At 48.6% G+C, this 21,737-nt stretch overlaps 1 protein-coding gene across 11 annotated transcripts in view; it reads left to right on the top strand.

Annotated features, from left to right (window-relative positions):
* The window catches only part of LOC149354174 (uncharacterized), a 110,471-nt gene that overhangs the window by 19,182 nt on the left and 69,552 nt on the right, over positions 1-21,737 (top strand). For 7 of the 11 annotated variants that reach the window (XR_016291205.1, XR_016291206.1, XR_016291204.1 and 4 more), the window contains exons 3-5: positions 6,552-6,750; positions 11,882-12,114; positions 13,836-13,937. Coding sequence is in view for 3 of the 11 variants with exons in the window: in XM_089583105.1 (XP_089439231.1) it covers positions 6,552-6,750; positions 11,882-12,114; positions 13,836-13,975 (572 nt within the window). In the remaining 8 variants the exon portion in view is untranslated. Of the gene's footprint in view, positions 1-6,551; positions 6,751-11,881; positions 12,115-13,835; positions 14,007-18,468; positions 18,667-21,737 lie in introns of those variants that run through there. The other 4 variants (XR_016291207.1, XM_089583106.1, XM_089583107.1 and 1 more) reach the window with 3 other exon arrangements.

Raw genomic sequence — 21,737 nt, 5'->3', positions numbered from 1 at the left:
TTGCTAATTGTACAAATGGTTGACTGTGCTCGTTGGCGTCGGCCGCTCGTAGGAATAGCCTCTGAGATTATCGAGGGTCTCGGAGGCCTCGGTGAACAGACAGCAGAAAGAGCAACGGCACTCTGCGAGTGTTTCGCACGTTCGGCTGATGTGCAGGGAGACGTGCCACTCGTGTAGTATTTGACGTCACTTCCTGCGCACCGGCACGGAGGCAGTGCGTGTCAGCCGAAGACACCATAACATTCTGGAATCCTTGCTACATTCAAAAGAAATGAAAAGAAGCAGTGAATGAAAATAAAACTATTATACATGCAGAGTGATGATTAAAAGACTGTAATATGTGCTCATCTTGCAAGTGTAACAAATAAAAATTAGAAGCAGAGTAGCGCGTGGCCACTCGCCGCGAGCATCTCTTGCGCCACAGCGTGTCGCCGTTGCTTTGACTTGACCGCTGCGGCCGTCATTCTGCAACGGCCAGTGAATGCAGCAAGACTCTCCGTACGTGGGTAGTCATTTATTGTCCCTGCACTGACTGCCGCTGCGCAGCCGTACTAGGTGAGCACCGTTTCTCAATTCTGCGCTTTCCTAGATGTTCGTGGTGATTTAGCAGCATTCCCTTAGGCAAACTTTCGAGGAGTCTCGCTTCTCGAACCGCGAGTTCGAACGCCACCCTCACAATCCCATTGTGATGCAGGACCACGTTTCACAACGTATGACAATAGGCTTGAGCCTTTAGCGCTGAGCGCATTGCGCCTCTGTTGTCAGAACCTGAATGTTTTTCATATTAGGCGAGGAAAAGAACTGCGAGCGCTTTAAAAAGGGACCTCGCGTTCGGGTGGTAGATACCGGGCGCTTTTTTTACATTCAGCTGCTTCCCAGTGTCGCGCTCCAGCATGCAGGGGGGCACAATTAAAGAATTTGTCTTTTTTCGTCGTCGAGAATAGATCTAAGCACTAAATGCACAGCAGGAAAAGCGTATATTGTAGAGCTGCAATGTAGTCTCGAAGAGCCTCCGTGGTTATACCGCTTTTGCTTTGGTAAATTTTCCTTTTGCGAGCGAAAGCGTGGACGGCGGCATCTTCCCCGGCTTTCTTTGTGCGTCAACGCGCGTGGCAAGCTGTCGCCACGTGCCGAAGTAGAAGGGGTGGCGCCAGCACGTGCTGCACAGAACGCTGGGACGTTCGCCTAGGCCGGACGCCGCCGCCGCTGCGTCGACCAGCCCGTCTATGCAGCTTTAGGTCGTGGTTGTGTGGTAGAACACGAAGTGATCCAAATTAATCATGAATCATGCTAACACTGGGCCGCGGTCCGCGGCGTCCTGTATTACTCCGCTGGCCAATCGCAGCTCTAAACGGAATCAGATTTTTAATGTTTGACTATATCAAACAATCCACGTATCAAAATAATAGAGCTCATAATTCTTTTTCTTGGGATAAGCTTCTTGTTTAGGTAATTAGAAACGTTCAAGCAGCGGACTACTTTTTTGTCGTGGAGCAATTCTGTGCGCAGAGGCTGAATGTGGGCGGAGCTTCACTGCAGACTTAAGTTGTATCCGACTATAATGTGGGATGAGGCGAAAGCAACTTCCGCCTGTGTTGCTGCCCCGATTACTGTGGTTTTCATGTCATAGGTGACGTCACGGGCATGCTCCTGCAGCTTCCAGGGTGGAGTTGGAGAGGCGGTCGGCGTTAGTAGGTGACGTCGCGCGTATGCCCAGTACATTTCCGGTTACAACGATTTCAGATGATGTATTTAGTGTTTATTTTGAAGCGAAAAGCTTCACTACCTGCACCACAGTCGCGCTTCACGTGAGCCGTTGGAGCCAAGATTAGCCACAGCTGCGCATGCGCAAAACCGAGTGACGTCACACGTGACACAAAAAATAAGACAAACAGTGCGCCAGGAAACTCTCATATCTCGGTGGGCACTCGAACCGCGCCGTAAGGGAAGGAAAATGAGAAGAAAATTGGTTTTAAGGAAAGGACGCCTGTCCCTCATATCTCGGTGCATACCCGAACCGCGCCGTAAGGGCCTTAAGGAAAATGAAAGGAAAATTGGTTTTAAGGAAAGGAAATGCCTGTCTCTCATATCTTGGTGTACACCCGAAAGGAATGGACGCCACAGTACATGTCTCTAAAGCAACCTTCTAAGACAGCACTGTATTCACTACACGGGCGTCTCCTCCTCCGTATAGGCAGTGTGTGGACGGCCGAACGCCTGCACCGTTATCGTGGGGCTCCCAGTGCATTGTACGCCAACTGCGACAGCCATGACGTCAAACCAAGCACAACTGCAGCTTTTCGCTTGTATATCCAGGCTTAACCAGAGCTAAACCACTGCCTAATTTTTTTCATTTTTATTTTATGAGTGTTTATGTGTTTTTTATTATATATTTATTACTTGGGAAATTTTTATATTTATGTTATTATTATTTTTGGTATTTTTATTTTACAGTGGTTTCAATGATTTTCGGTTATGTCATTAATGACTAAGATATCAGTATTCAGGCTAGGACATACTACACCACCGAGAATTTTGGCCAGTAGTATGAGCATTAACGGCTTTTGCCTTTTTTGCCTTAAAATTTACTGCGCAGAACGAACGGATCAAATATTACACTTTTAGTTGGGCGTACACTCGCCCTGTCCGCCCATTTCGGAATAAATACGTCGCCGCTGGATTCTTTGGCGCGATAGCTTGCTGAAATGGCAGCAGTTCGATTTTCTTTCGCACTCTCTCGTCCACACGTACAGGTATAAGTGTACCTTAGCCCTATTTTTCCGATAATTTGGCGATTTTCATGTTCTTAGGCCTAACTAAATGCAGTGTTTTCGTGTAGCAAGCACACGTGGCGCAGCAGTTCTCATTCATAATATATTCAGTTGTTGCATTTTCTTTTATTTCTATAGTTTTTCTTGCTTGTAATGCACTCACCCTCATTATTAGTACTTACGGATGAAAATGAAACTCAGCGTTGGTCCGCCGCGGTGGCTCAGTGGTTATGGCGCTCGGCTGCTGACCCGAAAGACGAGGGTTCGATCCCGGCCGCGGCAACCGAATTTCGATGGAGGCGAAATTCTAAAGGCTCGTGTACTGTGCAATTTCAGGGAACGTTAAAGAACCCCAGGTGGTTGAAAATTCTAGAGCCCTTCACTACGGCGTCTCTCCTGAGTTGCTTTGGGACGTTAAACCCCAGTAAACCAGTAAACCGAATCAACTCAGCGTTGATGTGGTTTTATGCGTTGTTACTAGATGGCGCTACCGTTTACACATGCCCCTGTGCAGCGTGCCCCTGTGGGACGCTGCGGCAGGGAGTGGAGATATTTAGTATAGGGTCACCATATTGCTTTGGGTCACAGGGGAATAGCGGTACGCTACTGCGGATGCGCAGAACGCTAACGGATCTTGGGTATTTGGGTGAGCGGGCGACGCTAACGCTAAATCGGCGAAATAGCGTGCGCCCCAAAGCCTGCTTTGCGTTGGGTCAACATGGCGGCGCCCATCGAAGCGGGCTGTCTCTCTTCATCACCGATTTGTCGTTGCCGCTACTCTGTGGCTCACGCTCACAGCAAACTAAAGGCGCACTAGGCTTTTGCTTTGGCTGAAGTTGCCTGAACCACAAAATTTTAACGATGAAACACGCCAAATTTTCAGATTGCTTCCGTGTTTACAGAGCTGCTAGGCTTAGCGAGTACACGTCGAATGACTTCAGAAAGCGCAGGAGGTTCAAACTACTGATCTCCACAAACAGGTTTGCAATTTTGGGCCCAAAAAAAAGGAGTCACAAAAACTTTGCATTCCAGTAACACACTTTTCTTATTTAGGCGGTATATTTTATCCGCACGGACATAAACAAAACTGAAAATAATTACATTTGCGAGAGTTCCCATTGCGGGTTCTGCCCGAGATGGCGCTGCACGTGGCAAAAAATTAAAAAATGTGAAAAGCATTTCTTGTAGAGCTAGCGCCAAAGCGAGCGCAGAACTTATGCCTAAAAATAAAGCAAGGCACGCACATGGAGGGGCAATCTGCTGTTAGTGGCGGCGGCGGCAACTTCCTGTGTGGATAGTCTTGGCTCGATTCAACATGTCCGCAGTATAAAAAAAATCTTTGCATCATTTTTCGCACTTCCTAAGTAGAAATTGGTAACTGCAACAGTTCGCGTGTCGTTTTATTTACACAATGAAAAATATGGCATGTATATTAACTGATTTGTTCTGAAAGCTTCTCTTTCCTGCCGTCATGGCGCAGCCTTCAAGCAACGTAAAGCCACCATCCACGACCCTATTCTATAGACAGAAAACATGAACACGTTCCCCTAACACTAAGCGCATGTGGATAGGGTCACCCTATTCGCCCCGACCCTAGGTTTAGAATAGGGGGCCTCAGGAAGATTGGCAAGGGCCGCCTTGCGTGTTGGGTAAACGTTTGGTCTCCTCGATTTGGCTGCACTTCCTGCACCACTTCAGGCGGCGCTGCACTCACGCCTTCGATTTCCATGTGCAACTAGTGCCAGCTGCGCTTCGGCACCCGATTTGACGTAGTGCTGCTCGAGCTCTCCTGCACTAGCCTCCCGGCGAGTTCTTTTCCCGTGCAAGTAGTGCAGGGTGGTCTACTGTCTCTTTTGTGTGCAAATATTATTACTCGTAGCGCGACGGAGCATTTGCATAAAAGGCAGATGGTGAGATTTAGGAGAAAGATTACTGACGTCAACCTAGTTAATTTTGAAAAAAAAAAAAAACACGTCGTTTCGGGACCGGCTCGGTCCCTTCTTCATGGTCGAGGCGCAGTCTGGCTTTCCAAAATGAACTTGGTTGGCATCAGTAATATTTCTCCTAAAATTAATTTCCCAGCCTGATAAACTTCTGTCAAATGTTTTTTTTTTGAGATGGTAAGATGTTTTTCAATACGTGAGTGATCGCAATGTTTGTGATAACTCTGATAGTCACCCCGCTGTCACCGTCCACCGACAGTGGATGCGTGTTGTGTTCAAATATAGTTTTAGTGATCAGGCAACTCTTTCCTTCTGTAATTGCGGCAGTCACTTTTTGATAGAACGGCAACAGCTTGAATTCCGTGTATGAACTGTCAAACGTCGTCTCGAACGAAAGTCTGAGTAACCTCTCGAATTCAAAGTTTGTTGCCTCTTCAAGGTACCCGTTGAATCGGTGACGGTCGACCGGCCTGCGCCACTCTGCACAACGCAACGGAAAGGACGGTGTCAAATTCTTCAACTTTTGGAATTAAGAAATTTCATAGCCGCTCCACGAGATACACTTTGAACAAATGCGCAGCGTTCGGTACACCTAGCACAATCCCGCGCATATGTCAAACCACGCAACAAACTCCAACAGACGGCCGCAGCAGAAGAAAGTTTGTGCACTTTTGCACCAGATTTGACCGCTGCATCGAGAGCACTAGTGTATTCCAGATATGGCTTTCTTCTGATCTTCTATATTTTGGCAGCAGCTGTGTATTTATGCAGAATTTTATTGATCTAAAATTTCGTGCCCTTCACCTCACTGGGGAAGTTTTCCTGCTACGGAAGGTACTGGGACATTCTAGAAGGGGATGACTCATGCATATCAATGAAGGGCAGTTCCAACCGGGGGGGGGGGGGGGGGGGGACGATGCATTGACGTTTTCTGCGCTCATGGAAGGTGATGGTGCTGGGTAAAATTGTTTTCTTGAGAGCTGCCCCACGCAACAGAATCAGGCTTGTGGATCGCGCTCCGCTAAAACTATGTGCTAAGACACCTGTCCTGTCTGCGTGGCGCTGGGGTTGTTCCAATGCACAACGAAACCGAAAACTTGCCAAAACCATTTTTGACGCGACACCAGGCGTCTTCTCTAGGCAGCCCCGTTGTGAACCCTCGTGTTCAGGTCGGATCGATGGCGCCACAGTGTTAGTGGCTTTAAAGTGAAAATAAATACATGTCCTTCCCGCAATGAACCACATGCCTCTAAGCTGTTAAGCCGTACATAGCTTCAGCGAGGCTATTGGGGCTATGTATACTCTCGGTCAAAACTTGTCCGGCCGCATGACTGGCTTTTAAGAGCCTTATAGTGGAGAATTCACGGTACCCTTAATTAAGGACTAAAGCGGCTCGAAAGGCTAGACTAAACGCTCCTCTTGCCTTAAAGAATTTTACAGCCTGAAGGGAGCCTAAAATGCTCTACTAAATGGATGCAAAGCAAACCCTTTGGCCGGTAGACTTTGCAATGTGTGCTGCAGTTTTGACGGTGAGGTGGAGACGTTTTTCTCTGCTTCTTCATCCTTGCGTTCTTTTTTGTTCGTGCAGACCGTTGGGGGCACTAAGCGATCTACTCGACCTCACACCCTTCGGTCTGCCGCACCTGCGGTGTGCTTTGATCCGCCCATCTCAGTTTTTGGCGCCATTCACCCCTTACAGTCTGTATACATACTGATTGCATAGCATTCCATGCATGCTTTCGAACGCACCAAACTATGCCCTTAATTCTTTGTTTTTGTGCCAGCAGATGAGCTCAGTTGTTACAATGCGCTTATGTGGGTCTGATCAAATTTCCAGGCAATTTTTATTCGTATGCTCAAGGCATCATCAGCATGAGCTGCCACCACCACCGATGGGACAGGCCCGGTGCAGAAGCGACACGCGGAACGCGGAGGAGTCAGCTGGCTCTGCCTCTTTGCTCCCAAGCACCAGCCACGGAGCCCGCGGCGAAGGCCAGCAGACCAGGCAGGAAGCTGATCTCGGAATACCTTCAGAGGCAAGAATCTCGCTGTATTCTTGGGATGCTTAAAGGGGTACTGACGCAAAATTTAGAACGCACACAAACGATATTTGTTTCATGGGCGATGCCTTCTAGAAAGCTTCGGTAGAAAGCACTAGAGTCGAACATAATTTAATATGATATTGAATTCTGTCCGAGGAGCCGCTCAGCACTTCAGTCTGAATGGAGGGACGTGAAGGTCCTCTTGCCTCAATTATTGTGACGTCACCGAACCCAGTGGTTGTTCGCATGCAGGAACAAGCAGTGCTCTCCCGCGGTGCCGACTTGCTCAGAAATGTGGGAGCCCAGCAGCGCTGCCAACCTCCAGAGCCACTTGTCCCCCAATTTGCAACCAAAAATTCCCTAGATTTCCCTAAATATGAAAAATATTTTTTTGTTGTATATTGTAAAATTGTATATTTATGCGTAATTCAGTAGCAAATTTTATCTTGCAGCTACTCTATTACCAGATCTTGTTGAGTAAATTAGCTGTGTATTTGAAATGAAGGATGTAAAATGAACTTCTAAATGAAGCTACAAGGTAAACGTAGCACTCTTTGAAAATTACAAATTAAAGGCTCTATGTCGTATGTCTTTTTTTTTTCACTGTACGCAAGATATTAGTAAACATGCATCGGCATGCGGAATTAATTGAATTTTTTTCCCTCATGTTGTGTCGGTTTAGACAACAGCCGAATGATATCACGTACAAAATGCCTGTGCCTGGAGGTCGCTTGAGGAGTGTACGGGAACATATAAAAGCTGCTTGTTCATTTGCTGCGATTGCTGTAGAGGGTGGCTGACGTAACAGTTTTAATCAATTAAAGCAATGAAGCAGTGATTTTCTTTTGAATGCCTCTTGTGACCTTAACTCACTTTGTTCGTCGTGATGGAACTGGAAATTATGGTTTATGATTTTGAAGGGTCTAATGTCCCAAAGCGACCCAGGCTATCAGGGATGAAATAGTGAAGGGCTCCGGAAATTTCGCCCTCCTTGGGTTCTTTAACGTGCACTCACATTGCACAGTACACGGGCCTCCAGAATTTCGCCTCCATCGAAATTCGACCGCCGAGGCCGAGATCGAAGCCTCGTCTTTCGGGTCAGCAGCCTAGCGCCATGACCACTGAGCCACCACGGCGGGTGGACTGGGAATTGTTCCCTTAGTTAGACCAGTTCAGATTTCCAACACGGCGCTTCTTTATAAAAAAAATGGCGCCCTTGTTCTTTCCTAGTTATCAAAACGAACATGCAGATATGCTTACTGAATAGGAATTTCACGTCGTGCGGCGAGCTCCAAATACAGTGTGAGGAAGGGGCGCGCGTGTTGAGAGAAGACGGTGGCGCGCGAGATCACATCAGTGGGTGCCACTGGCCACGTCAGGGACCATACACGTCCTACGTCCGTGTAAAGGCTGGTTCGCATGCATGCAAGCGACTGAAAATTGAGAAGCACAGCGCTGCAAAAATTTGTAACTCGTTTTAACATAGCTGCTCTGACTGCTGCAGAGCCCCCGTGATGGCTCTAAACAGCTTTTGCGCTGCAGCAACAAAGAGTTTTCACCTCCATGTGAAACAGGCTTTACTCGAGCGCGCGGGGGTGTTGTGCGGGCCTCCGTCAGTTGTAGAGGAAAAAGAACGAAAAGCTTGTACTGTCTTCACAATTTGAGGGAGAAAAAATTAATTCTCTGAGCAAATGAAATTTCTCTAGATTATACAAAAGATCCCCTTTCCCCTAAACGACGTCCAAATGCCCTAGATCTAGGGAAAAATCCCTAGGGTTGGCAGCACTGGAGCCCAGGTTGGCGGGTCGACCGCGACGTCAGTGTGCACTTGAGCGCTGGCGCCGACGAAAATCGAAACTGCCACTACAAAATCGTTTGTAATTAGCACTGCGCATTGACGTTTTGAGCTAATTTTAGTGATCATTAGGCCCGAAGGCCTTTTTGCAGGGCGAAAATAGGGACACTTCAAAATCATGTACCCTTTTCTGTGCCCGTTTAAGCTCGTTGTGCCGGGAGGCTCTCACCGGCGAGCTCTTTTGATAACCTAAGCACAGCGCTGCTTCTTGTGTATGAGACACGTCGGTACGTCGCGGCCCGAGCGCACCGCATAGGAAGAATATCTTACTGGAGCCCACGCCTCGTCTCTATTTCTTCCAGTAGCCAGCACAAGCGACGGCAACCAGTAGTCAGCTATTCTCACGTGGTCATGAGCATTCCGTACTATATCCGAGGTCTGTTAGAAAAGTATCCGACCTTTGGCCGAACAAAAAAAACTGGCATAACTGGAGCGTTGGAAACCTAATAACCTTCAAAGTAGTCTCCTTGGGGCTCCATATACATCTCCCATCGGTGCTGCCATTGTTGGAAATATTCCGAAAAGGCCCTTTTCGGAATGGAATTTAGCTCTGCCGTCGTTGCAGCCACAATGTCCTTTCTTTTCTGAAATGGCGCTCCTTTCAATGGCCTCTTCATTTTAGGAAACAGCCAGAAGTCGTAGGGGGACATATCAGGAGAGTAAGGAGCCTGTTGAACTACAGGAGTCTGGTTTTTCGTCAGAAAAGTCTGAATCAAATGCGAGGAATGTGCAGGAGCAATGCCGCGAGGGATGCGCCAATTTCTTGTTGACCTCAATTCCGGTCTCTTGCGCCGCACAGCACCACGTAGGCGATGGAGGACATCGACTGTAGTACTATTTAGTCATTCTTTGACCCTGTGGGGTGCGTACTCGTGGTGTGCCACACAGAGGGAGTCAAAAAAGCAGTCAGCATCACTCTGACATTGCTGCGCACTTGGCGGGCCTTCTTTGGTCTTGGTGACGTGGAATGCGTCCTCTGTGACGACTGGGATTTGTGTTCCGGGTCGTACCCGTACACCCAAGACTCATCACTAGTGATTACGGCATAGGTGAAGTCAGGGTAACTGTTTGTGGAATCCAGCATCTCCTGTGAGACTTCAACACGAAGCTGCTTTTTCTCCACCGTCAGCAGCTTTGGCACGAATTTCGCCGCATCTCTCTCCATGGCCAAATCTTCGGTGATAATGGAATGTGCATAAAAATTGCTGATGTACACCTCTCCCGCAATTTCTCGGATAGTCACACAACAGTCCCGCATCACCACAGCGTTCACTTCGGCAATGACCTGGTCATTTCGGCAAGTTGACGGCCGACCGGAGCGTGGCTCTCTCTCCACGGATGTGCGGCTGTCTTTAAACCAGTTGCACCACTGCTTAATCTATGTGCTGCTCATAGCATCATTACCGAAAGCCGTCTGAATATTTCGAATGGTTTCCACTTGGCTATCGCCAAGTTTCTGGCAAAATTTGAGGTAGTAGCGCTGCTCCTCTCGCTCCGCCATTTTCCTTGCAACAAAAAACCGACGAGAGCACTGCGCACTGCCTCACTCAAACGCTGCTTCCCAGTGACTGACGCTATCGGCAGGCGGGAAAAAATTCGTGCATGCGCACGAGGGTTCAAGGTCGGCTGCTGTAAGTGCGCTTGTTTCACATCCATCAGGTGTTCGCAAAAAAAAAAATAATGTCGGATACTTTTCTAACAGACCTCGTATAGTCTAGAAATGCATACTCGCCTCCAGCACATAGATTCTGCCCTCTTCTAAGTAGGTGCAGGTCACACTGGCTGGGGGAGGTCAGCGTGCACTGCATTTCTTAGCCACATGCGACGAAATTCAGACACGAAAACGGGGACGTACCAGCTATGGCCTATTGATCTCCTAACTGTAGGCAGCAGCTAAGGGCCTTGAAATTCGCGACCAGAGCGTGCCGTGGAACTCGACTTCCGCATTTTGTCACGTCTCGTAAATAATGCAATACAGCCAGCCATGCATGACTCTGTCCGTCGCCAACTGAAGGAACAGCTCTTTGAGAATTTGGTGCTTTGTGATGGCGTGGTGTTAAGCATTTCGCTTAGTGCTGGTTTCACTTGCAAGGTGCGCCACTGCGAGTTGCGCCATTGCGACGGTCGTGCAAAGCATCCACTGGGTGGTGGATGTACCGAATGTTGCGCGTCCTTTTTACTTCGTTTCGTTCTATGAACATTGTACATGAATTGATCATGCTAGAACTCCATTTCAACTGGTTAGGTAGATTCCGTTCAACGGGGCAATTAAGTGTCTTGCAGTTCGTCAATAATCGGTTCATTCTTACCCCTAATGTATGTTTAAATTTTCCAGAAAAAGAAATGCTCTGTCTTTGCAAAAGCACTAGTTATGCAACATACCTGCTGATCACTGCCAGACTAAATAGTAAGATTGGATTCTCATCTATCGAATCGAGTAATAACATAACCAATTATGCTAAAAGTTAGCAGGGGCAATGAAGTATGTAAGGGAAAATGAAAAGGTGTCGTGAACCTGTTCAAACTGTCCATATCCCTAAACACATATACTAACTGCACAAAAACGAATAGCTACTGTTCAGTCTGTAGGTCTGCTCTAGAGAGCTGCTAACACGCTTCTTAAGTTATCTGATGAACTAAATGCTGTTTGCCCTTAGGTCGGCCCTTCTCCCCCCTCCCGCTTTTTTCTGCATTTTCTTCTCGCCTGGTTTCACTTCGTTCAAGTATCGTGAGGATCGCAGTGAAAATAGTGTACAGTGATACTTGAACAACCACATTTAGCGGTGGCTTAGTGATCTGAGCATCCGCCTAGCATGCGGAAGGTGCGGGGTTCGATCACCAGTGCCGCCGGGTACCCACCAGTGATACAATGGGCACAAACTTTCCCTTGGTCTGGTGCTCGGCTTGCTTAGGGTGGAATGCTTGGGAAATGGGTCTTTGACCCCACCTTGAGTAGGAGAACACCTTGCCATGTCGCTCTTTGGCTACAGATGCCCTTGCACCATAAAAATCCATCATCATCATCAATCAGCTCATTTAACAACCATTCTTGGTTGTGCATTCTTTGTTGTGCCCCTAACTGCATCTCATTTGAGAACGTACAGTGCACTTCCCGTGTGGTTCGGGGAATCGGATGAGCCCCAACATATTGCAGCTGCTCATAGGTTCTAAACTCAAAGCTTACAGGCATTTTTTTGAAGCAGATATGGACAAGCAACAAACCGTTGTCCGTTTCGAAAGCAGAACGCTTTCTTGCACTCTATTTCACAGACGGGGAAAGAGGACTATAGCTTCTGCCCTGCCGACTGCTTGCTGCTGGGACACCCTTTCGGCAAAGAAGTGGAGCCATGGATTCCAGTCCCTAGCGAGGCGCATCGCACCCGGCTCTGCGGCAGTGGCTCCAACTTGTGCCACTGACGGATGTGATGTGGCGTCACCTGGCTTCAATTGGGCCTCTTCTGGGGCACCTGCCTTCCGTAGACGCTCTCCCTCTCCCGTTCCCAGTGAGTGAACGTTCACGAAATGGGTTACACACCTGAAACTGCTTTCTTCCAAACGGTTCATATAATCGCAGGTTACTTACCGTAACTTTTATGTCTGGTTCGTAGCACAAGGAAATGCGTTACACGTGGGCTTGAAAATGAAATGGGTTGGTTTTTTATATTTCTTTTGACAACACTTCGTCTTGATTTTTATTCTGCATTGTTAGGCTTTTGGATGTCCACTTGGAATCTGAACCCAATGGAACTCAGAATGCTTGATGTAGTCTTTAAGGAAGACCGAAAATTTGCCATCAGATGGTAACAATGTTGATCAGTCGGCTGGTCTGCAATGTTATTATTGATCGAAGTTATTTCACGGATCTGCTTTCCCTCTTGCATTGTAGATTATCGCCGACTGTTTCATTGGCAAAGGGAAACATCTTCGCGCATGTGCGTGAGTGTGCATCAGTGAGTGTGTGTAGACACCTACAACCTCTGTTGATTGGTGCACATGCTAGGCTTAGATGTGTGTAGAGAGCAAAATTTTGTTGGCATGTTTTCTTGTGTTAAATGATGGTTTAGACATTATACCTGAATCACCCTGTAGTATTCGCCTATGATGGCTAAATAAATTATATTTGAATTTCTTCTCGATGCTGTTTCGGTTTCAGCTTGATCCAATTGAACAATGGCTTTGAGGTCAGTGGTGATTTTACGTCATGTGATGCACAAAAAAACTGCAGTATTATCGCTGATATGTGGTTTAAAGTCACTACAACGCTTAAGCCAGGCTGCTTCAAGAGCCGGAAAGGCATTGAACGACGTATCAGCGGTGGTATTTCAGGTTTTTTTGTGCTTGACGTGCCTTGAAGCCACCTGTCCCGCCGCATTCATTCGGTTGATGGAATGGAAACCTAAATATAGTGGTCGCAGGCAAATAGCATGCGATGATCCAGGTGTCCTAAGGTTTAATGCATCATAGTACAGAGAAGAAAACATGCAACTAAAAATAAGTGCATGTACAGAGGGCAAAACACATGCCTAGAACGACTGAAATATCTCTTACATAACTCCCAAAGCAGTTATGACCAGGAAGGCAAAAATTGACGATGAAATCCTATGAGCTTAACTGCAAATGCTGACGTCCAGACCATACTGAACCAAATGTTATCACTAGATATCGCGTGCTTATCCCAAAACACGTCCAGAACGTGTTGTAGAGAAGCGCTTTGACCTCTTTACTTGAAGAACTTCAGGTGGTCAAAATTTCCGTAGCCCTTCACTACGGCGACCCTCATACCTCATAGCCCGAGTCTCTTTGGGACGTTAAGCCCCATATCTCCAAAGCACCAACCTTTTAACCATTTTCGAGTAATAAAAACCAAATCACTAACAACGCCAGCAGCTCCCGCTCTGGACACCGAACTTCTCGGATTCATTGGCAAAGATATGCAGACGAAGATTTATATAGTTACGAAACAACCTGGGTCTAGCCACTTGTGCGGTTGGGGTAAAATAGAAAACGTTGTTTATAGATTTTCAGGTCTGGTCGATGTTGATGGCGCTTCGCGCAGGCAGCTGGAGAGTGCTGTGAAGGGATGGATAAGCGCAAGACGCAAGGGGGCAGATAATAGAGTGGGAGGTCCCACCTACGGTCTTGTATGACGGGATTTCTTGCTATATATTCCTTGCGTAATTTGTTATTAATTGTCGCTAAACTTTCACCTTCAACCCTATTCTAGGGTGTCTCCTCCAAGCAAGCCAGCGTGGACCGGTTCTTCATGCTCCAGGCTGCGCTTCGGCAGCAGAGAGGTACAGCGCGGGCCGTACGACTCGGGTTCCTGGTACGCATGGCTCGTGGTACCTCGCAGGGGCGCCATAACGGGACTGGGAACAATTCCTTCGATCGATCCGTGAGTAGCACCCAACTTCCTGCGCCGGCCACCGATCAGGACTTTTTGAGTGCTCTGGACATTCCTTTTGATTTTCTTCCTCTGTATTAGTTGTGACAGCAGACGAGAGCAGGCAAGAGCTGCTACGGGGCATCTCGCCGGTGTCTTGCTCGAAGTTTGATGTCTAGCTAGCGAAAAAAACAATCACAAAAAATTTGCGAATAATCAGACAAAACGTCAGAGGCTAGAAATAACGGCATCGTAGGCACGAAAAATAGCCACCTAAAACTTATTTCTAACCTGAAATTTATACAAAAACTGGGAGTATACTTTTTCTCACAAGCAATATCAGCACCTAGAAAACTGACGATGCACTTCGTGAAATGAGGCAGGATCTAATATGGTGTCCACCTCCTTCTGCTAAACACTAAATAATACAAGGGAAAGAAAGAAAAAAATTAAGTCCACTTTCTTCCCCACTCATTTAGCTAGCTCAAGATTAGCTGCACACACAAGCCTCCACACGGTGTCAGCGTGCACGTTTTGGATCCCCTTTTTGTGTTGCACTTTTGCAAAGCCATCGTCCATCGAGTGAGCTTAGCGCTGTGCGGACTGCTCAGGGTGAAGGAGCGGATAGGACAATGATCAGTGATGATCACTCGCATATTAGTGCCGAACAACCACGCCTCCAGGGCGTTACGGCGCTCGGCTGCTGACCCTAAACAGGTGGGTTCGATGGAGGTGAAATTTTAGAGGCCCGTGTACCGTGCAATGTCAGTGCGCATCAAAGATCCTCAGGTGGTCGAAATTTCCGGAGCCGTTCAGTGAGGCGTCCCTCATAGCTTAGTCGCTTTGGAGCGTTAAACTCCCTTAAAACTTTTCCGACTCCCGAATAATTGTGTAAGGCTCCCTTTCACTGGTGGTCCAACGGGCCTGGGCCGGCCTCAGTTTCCTGCTCAAGAGAGCCACGGGGCACTCGTTACCCTCCTCGTCGAGTTGCGCTAGACACGCGCCGACGGCGAAGTCGGACGCGTCGGTGGCAAGAACATATTATTGCATGGGGTCCGGTGGGCGTAGCGTCGTCGCAGAACTCAGCCTAACCTTGACTTCGTCGAATGCCTTCTGGGCCTCGTTTCCAGGGGAGCTGCCGCGGCGTCCGCCTCATAGTGAGGTTGTTCAAGGGAACCCCATCCTGCACGTAACTCGGTACATACTGACGATAATAGTTGGCTAGCCTTAGAAGCTCGTCAGCTTTCGGTTCGTTTGGGGTGCGGCAATTTCTTGGATCGTTTGACCAGTTTGAACAACTCCTCTATGTGCTTGAGATGATCCTCCCATGTCCCAGAAAATATTGCAACGCCATCAATGTACGCAAAAGCATAAGCGCGGTGGGGAGCCAGCGTGTCCGAGGCAGATGGCATAACCCGCCACAACTACTGACCGTGGGGCTTTACGAATGCGGTGAGATCTTGTGTCGCCTCCTCTAGCCGCATCTGCCAACACGCCTTTAGCATGTATATCAGGGTGATTACTCCGTCTTTGCGACGCGCAGCAGGAACTCTTCGGATACGCTCATTGGGTATGCATCCAGTTCGGTGATACTGTTTTGTCTGAGGCAGTTGACACATAGTCTCACTCCTCCATCCCACTTCGCCACTCAGACCACCGGATGAGCATACGTGCTCTCCACCGGATACACGAGACCCCACTTTCTGAGCTCTGTTCTACTCCTTTTCTGAAAGCCGTCGGTGCCTTGTACGGATAGACTTGCTGCGCCTACCTAGAGCTAGATGCTGTCCAAGCCTATGTTTCATTGGCCTGGCCTGTCTCCGAAGATGCGTGTGTTTCTGGCCAGCTAGCGCTTCAATCTCCGAACGTTGAGGCACACTGAGATGATTCAGTGCGCCAGGCGGCAAGTCGCTGCTTGGGTTCTCATGAGAAGGCAAGGTTAACATGTGACCTAATTCCTCATCACCTTCAAATCATTAAGCCAACAGCACTCACCTGCGTGTGGTAAGGTCGCAGCTTATTGGCGTGTTCCGAATGGCACAACCGCTCTTCTAACCTGTCGGCGTAGGTATCTGGGTGCAACTGCTTAATGACCCTGACAGGCCCTGTCCACCTGCTCTAGCCACAATGCATGTTCGTCCTCAGCGAAACTCATGGCTGTTGCTCTGAGACTGTAGGGTCGGTATATGCACGCTGAGCCATTTCTGCACTTTAGTCAGCCGCTGCACTGGCCTCAGCCATCCTTTTGCGTAACTTCTGCATGTGCTGAGCCGCGGGGACTCCTAATGAGTCCAGGACTGCCCATTCTCCTGTCCAAAATTTCTGCGGGATGGTGAGCGGCTCGATCTGCAACCTTCCGTACATCAGCTCGAATGGCGATCTACCCGTAGTAGCCTTTACTTACTTGTGTTCTTCGCGCTGCCACGTCATCGATCCACCGACCTCATATGGCGCGGCTACACGAGCAATGACCTACCTGTCCTCGCTGCGACTGCTTTTCGCCGCCTGCCTAGCCGGTGCTACACCCTACATGCATCCCTTTGCAATGTGCCCGTACACATGGCACTTAAAGCATTGTTTTCTGCACCGCGATTCGGGGATAGCGTTTTCTGAAGTGCGCGCTGTCGGTCTCCCTTCAGCTGTTGGTCTCCCTTAATAAGCTGTCAGCATTGTACTCACACCTGCCATCCTTCCCACTGCTACTCTGCACCTGACACTCTCTTCGTATGCCTGTGCTATTGCAGGTACATAGTTGGACTTACGAAGCCCTCGCTTTTTACTTTGATTAGCCACAATATGTGCTCTCGCGTCTGGACTGAGGCATCCCTTCAGAAGGTTTGAGACGACCAGCCGTATGAACTTTTCCACGTGTTAACTTCAGTGCTTTCTACTTAGTACTCTAAATAATTTTCTAATCTGACCGCGAATTGCTCCCACGTCTCTTCCGGCCTGTTGTTGGAAGATTGGAATAGACGTTTGTATTCCGCAACTGACAGCCTGAGGCCTGCCCAAATTTAGCTTTTTAGGATGGCGTTAATGTATATTGTTGCCCTACCCCTATCCTTTCTTCTGTCGCTCCCCCCTCTCTTTCCTTCTCCCTCACCTCTCCCTGTGCTTCTATTCCGGCTGGCCGCAGCTCCTCACGTGCTTCAGGTTTCGGTAGCAGATGCCGTGGCTGGCAACATCTGTTCTTTCAATTTTTATTTTTTATGACCAATAAATAACCACTAATAATAATAACAGGATGGCGTATTCTCGCCTTCCTTCCGAAGACAAATGGGTAAGGAGGCCCCGTGCCCTCTCACTGAGTCGTGGGAACACAAGTCCGGCCCACCCTTCAGTTGGTACCTCATATGATTCCAAAGTTGCCTCAACATGTTCGAACGAACCCGGCACTAGCGCTTGCCGAGTTGGCATTACTGCGAGTTGCCCTTCAAAAGACTGGTGAATTTTGGGGGTTCGGTCCTCCTCCGACGGCGTATCCGACCCTGAGCAGCTGCTGCTGCTGCGAGGTGTTGTAGCCTCTTACATTTTTTGCTTGTTAACGACAGCACCTCTTCCCCGTCCCGTCTGCACCCTTGTTCTCCATCCCGGTGCACTTCTCATATCACTTGTCAAAACCTAAGGCTTTCGCATTGCACTCAAACGCCAGAAATTAAACGGGCACTCGCCTTGCTACCAAAGCGTCAATGTCGGTGCCCCAGCTGTGTCAGGGGAGCCTAGAAGTCTGCTGGGTTCTCCTCGTAAGGCCAGTTGCTCCCTCCATCACTCTCATCGTCGTTGCCGCTTGTCCCTGGTGAACGGTTTCCGCTCAGCCTAAAAAGTTCTGCCCGACTGCGCCAGTTGTACTTCTCCATAGGTTCTTTCTATCGGTCAGCACATGGAAGAAGCTTCCCAGACAAGCATCGGGTTACAGGTTGAAACATATTTGTTCAGGTCAGCATCCCAATTAAGTCAGATCAAAACACGATTAAATACCGCTACCAAAAAGAACAGCAATCGGGTCCGAGGTTCAGCCCACGGGCGGCATCGCCCGCCCCCCTGGCAACGTTCCATCTTTCCTTCGTAGATGGCCGCAAATCACTATCGCACGCACACTCTCGCCGCTCTGGTGGCACCATCGCACAGCTGGGCCCCATCTGCGCGTTCTCCAATTCTTGGCAGAACTTCCCTTTTCGTCACAGCTCTCATCAGCGCTGCAGGCCCCGTTGCCGTCTCCACAAATGTTCGGTGCGAACCTCTGTGTATCTCACCGGCCCAAGGACATCAGTGCTGTTGACTTCGGTGAACTCGCTGCACGGCGCCACCCGGGGGTAGCACAATCACCAAGCCCGCAGCCTTCACGCATGCAGCTCCTGTCCGTGCCCCCTTCCGGCACACGTGGGGGGTAGACGTGTTACTGAACTGTGCGACACCAGCGCTAATCCCTTCCGGCGATGACCCACAACTGTGCATTTGCCGCCACCGTGTGCAGATGGCTTGTGACTACCTCTGAACGCTGCTGCTGCGTCACTCGGACCAGCGCGTCCTGCCGCCTTGTCTTCAGCTACCGGCCGTACCCGAGGGGGAACATTCTTCCATTGTACCAAGGCTGGCTCCAGGAAACCGCTCATTTCCGGTCCTGCAGTAGGCGTCGAGCACAATGGGTGCATTAAATTGAATTGAATATTTATATCAGATTGTCAAAAATCGTGGAGCCCGGAGCTAAAGGCAAATAAATTCTGCCTGACGGGGCCCCGGGCCCCAAGAAAAAAAACCTAAGTACAGATATACGTTTACAGCAGCAACACTGTGGGGCAATGTTTAATGAAAAACACAAAATAGGTAATGAATGCATCAGACACGCATTGCATGAAACACTACACTGCGGACAAGACCTTAAACATAATGTATTGAGCAAATAGGGAATAAGAAAACTGCGTTAAATGCAAACAGTTGAAAGAAGGTAAAGTTTAACACTTTTAAATGAACGAGCAGTTTTGAAATCCTGAGACAAGATGTAAATGGACGGGAGTTCATTAAGACCGAAACGGCATATGAGGTCATCTGCATACCGCAATTAGTTCTAATGAGAGGAGTGACGTGTCTTGTATGTCTGAGAGAGTGTGGGTCATGTTTAATGAATGTTGTTCAGTAAGAATTCAGATTCAGTTTTATTTCTTTCTAAAGTTGTATTTCTTTGTTACTCCGCCGCTGTGGCACAGTGGTTACGGTGTTCGGCTGCTGATCTGAAAGGCGCGGGCTCAATCCTGGCCGGGGCGCTCGAATTTCGGTGGAGGCGAAATTCTGGTGGCCCTTGTGCTGTGCGATGTCAGTGCACGCTAAGGAACCCCAGGCAGTCACAATTTCCGGAGCCCTTCACTGCGGCGTCCTTCATAGCCTGAGTTGCTTCGTGACGTTAAACCCCCATAAACCAAACCAAACCATTTCTTTGTATTTCTTTGTATGAGCACTTCTCAGCCGAACCATTTTCAAATTTTAATGCTCCAGAAATAAAAAATAAGGAATAAATCGCACTATAGGCTGTCCGGCTGGTCCAGTTTATTCAGATGCATAAATGATGAAATGCACATACTATATACGATGGACAGGCTGGCCATGAAAGAGTGCTGAATATCAACTGGCTTTATAGTGGGAAGGCTGTACATATACCTTAACATCAGAAACAAATGTCAAGGAAAGGTAACCGTGGAGGGAAACAATAAAACCAATATCAGTGGCCTACCACAGCACCATGAGAGGTGGCTCAAATACTCACACTCACGGCTGCTTGCACTCCCATCCACTCACTCACTCACGTCCACTCACAACCACTCACTCACATTCGTACTCATGACCATGTGCACTCACAACCTCTCACTCATACTTGCACTCATGACCACTCATGCTCACAACTACTTCCACTCGCACTCATGACCACTCGTGCTCACAACCACTTCCACTCGCACTCATGTCTAGAGCTACGGCAGCTTCCTCCCCCTCCGTTACCGTACAGTTTCTTAATGTCGCGCTGCTAACTGGTTCCCCCATGTGGTCTACCACTGCTGCCGCGACTCGGAACTTTCAGGTCCTGTGGTCCCGTTTAGAGATGCTCCGTTTAGAGATGCCTTAGGCTACTCTGCCATCTCCGAGGCTTCTTTTTATCGTTGTTGCATAAAGTACTAGGAACTTCTGTGACCCTCCTCGTGCCTTGCTTTATCTCGTCGAGTTCAAAGATCTCAGCATAAGTCCTTACGCCACCGTGGCTCCCTTACTCCGCCTGCACATCAAAATTTTGGAATGAGTCAGAAGATTGAAATTGAACATGTCCTGCAGCGGTAAAGAGCACTGTTCTCTCAACAGCGACCTCGATGAACGCGGCGGTTCTGCGTGTTGATCCATCATGCGCGTGTTCCACACGCTAAGCTGTCCTACGAACACCAAAAGCTCGCACGGAATTCCGGAGTCTTTCGTCGCACAAAGAAATAGTCCTCCAGCGGCAAAGAGCACTGTTCTCTGAACAGCGACCTCGCTGAACGCGGCGGTTCTGCGTGTTGATCCATCATGCGGGTGTTCCACACGCTAAGCTGTCCTACGAACACCAAAAGTTCGCACGGAATTCCGGAGTCTTTCGTCGCACACAGAAATCTTGTAGTGAAGTACATCATCTCAATCTCTATTTTAAGACAATGCTGAAGTATGCCCCAAAAACGCAGCGTCACGACAAAAAGAAACAATTATTTTGTTGCTCAGTGATTTCTCGTTGCTCTCACAGGTAGCAATTCACTGACCACGGCACAAACGCCTCCTTAGGGCAAAGGTACGTCCTAACGTGTAAGGTCCATGTTTGAAGCGTGAACAAGGTTTTTGCGGCCGATTAAAACTACAGTCGAGCCCATTTATAACGAACCTGACGGTCACGCGGATTCCGTTCATTATATCTGATGTTCGTAGTAGGTGGACTCTTCGTATAATAGCCAAGAATACTAAGGTCACTAAAAGTGGCATTTATTTCTTATAAAACTACTTTATGCACTCCTACTTGTGCAAAGCAGATCCTCCAGCGACTCTTTCCAGGCTATCTTGGGTGGTCAGTCAATCCTGGTGGAGACCCTTGCTGCTAACCATCAAATTTAGCGACGGGGAATAACTAATCGTGGTTGAAGTGTCCACGGCAGCTGGTGGCAGGTCAGCCACATAAACAAAATTACTGAGAGTACGGGAGTGCTTGTGCTTGGTGTTCGTCTTCGTCACAGCCCGCACATCTGAAATTTTGTGGTCCGCAGGAGCGTAGTTGTCTGAGGAAACATCTGGCCAGCCATGGATCAACGAAGCTTTGTCACACATCTACATTCGTCCGGTCACGTGTGTTTTCGAGCTGCTTCTATAGTTCGTGTACTCATGAAGCGACAAAAGTAGCGCAGCGCTCGCGGCACTGAGTGCATCAGTTGCACTGTCCGCTGTGTGAAGCTGCCTGCACGTGGTAGCAGCGCAAAAGATGGAGCCGACTGGGCAGGCTATGCATGCCACGTGACCAGCCCGTGGCTAGCACGCATGGTTAGCAAGGCTTTAAAAATTATCAAATCGCTGCTGTTACTTGATTCACGACCATGGTCAGTAGCTTTGCTTTCGACGATGCCCTTTTCTCACACGCACCGCGCTTCCACTTCAGAGGCTTTGCCCAGCCGGCGAACACGCAGGCAATGATTGCCCTCGTAGGCCATCGACGCGGGCTTGGCCTGTGGTTACTTACTGTTTGAATAG

Source organism: Amblyomma mixtum, chromosome 3, assembly GCF_055824585.1.
Source record: "Amblyomma mixtum isolate Tamu chromosome 3, ASM5582458v1, whole genome shotgun sequence".
In the NCBI taxonomy this organism is placed as follows: Eukaryota; Metazoa; Arthropoda; class Arachnida; order Ixodida; family Ixodidae; genus Amblyomma; species Amblyomma mixtum.
This window is presented reverse-complemented; position numbering and strand designations above follow the sequence as displayed.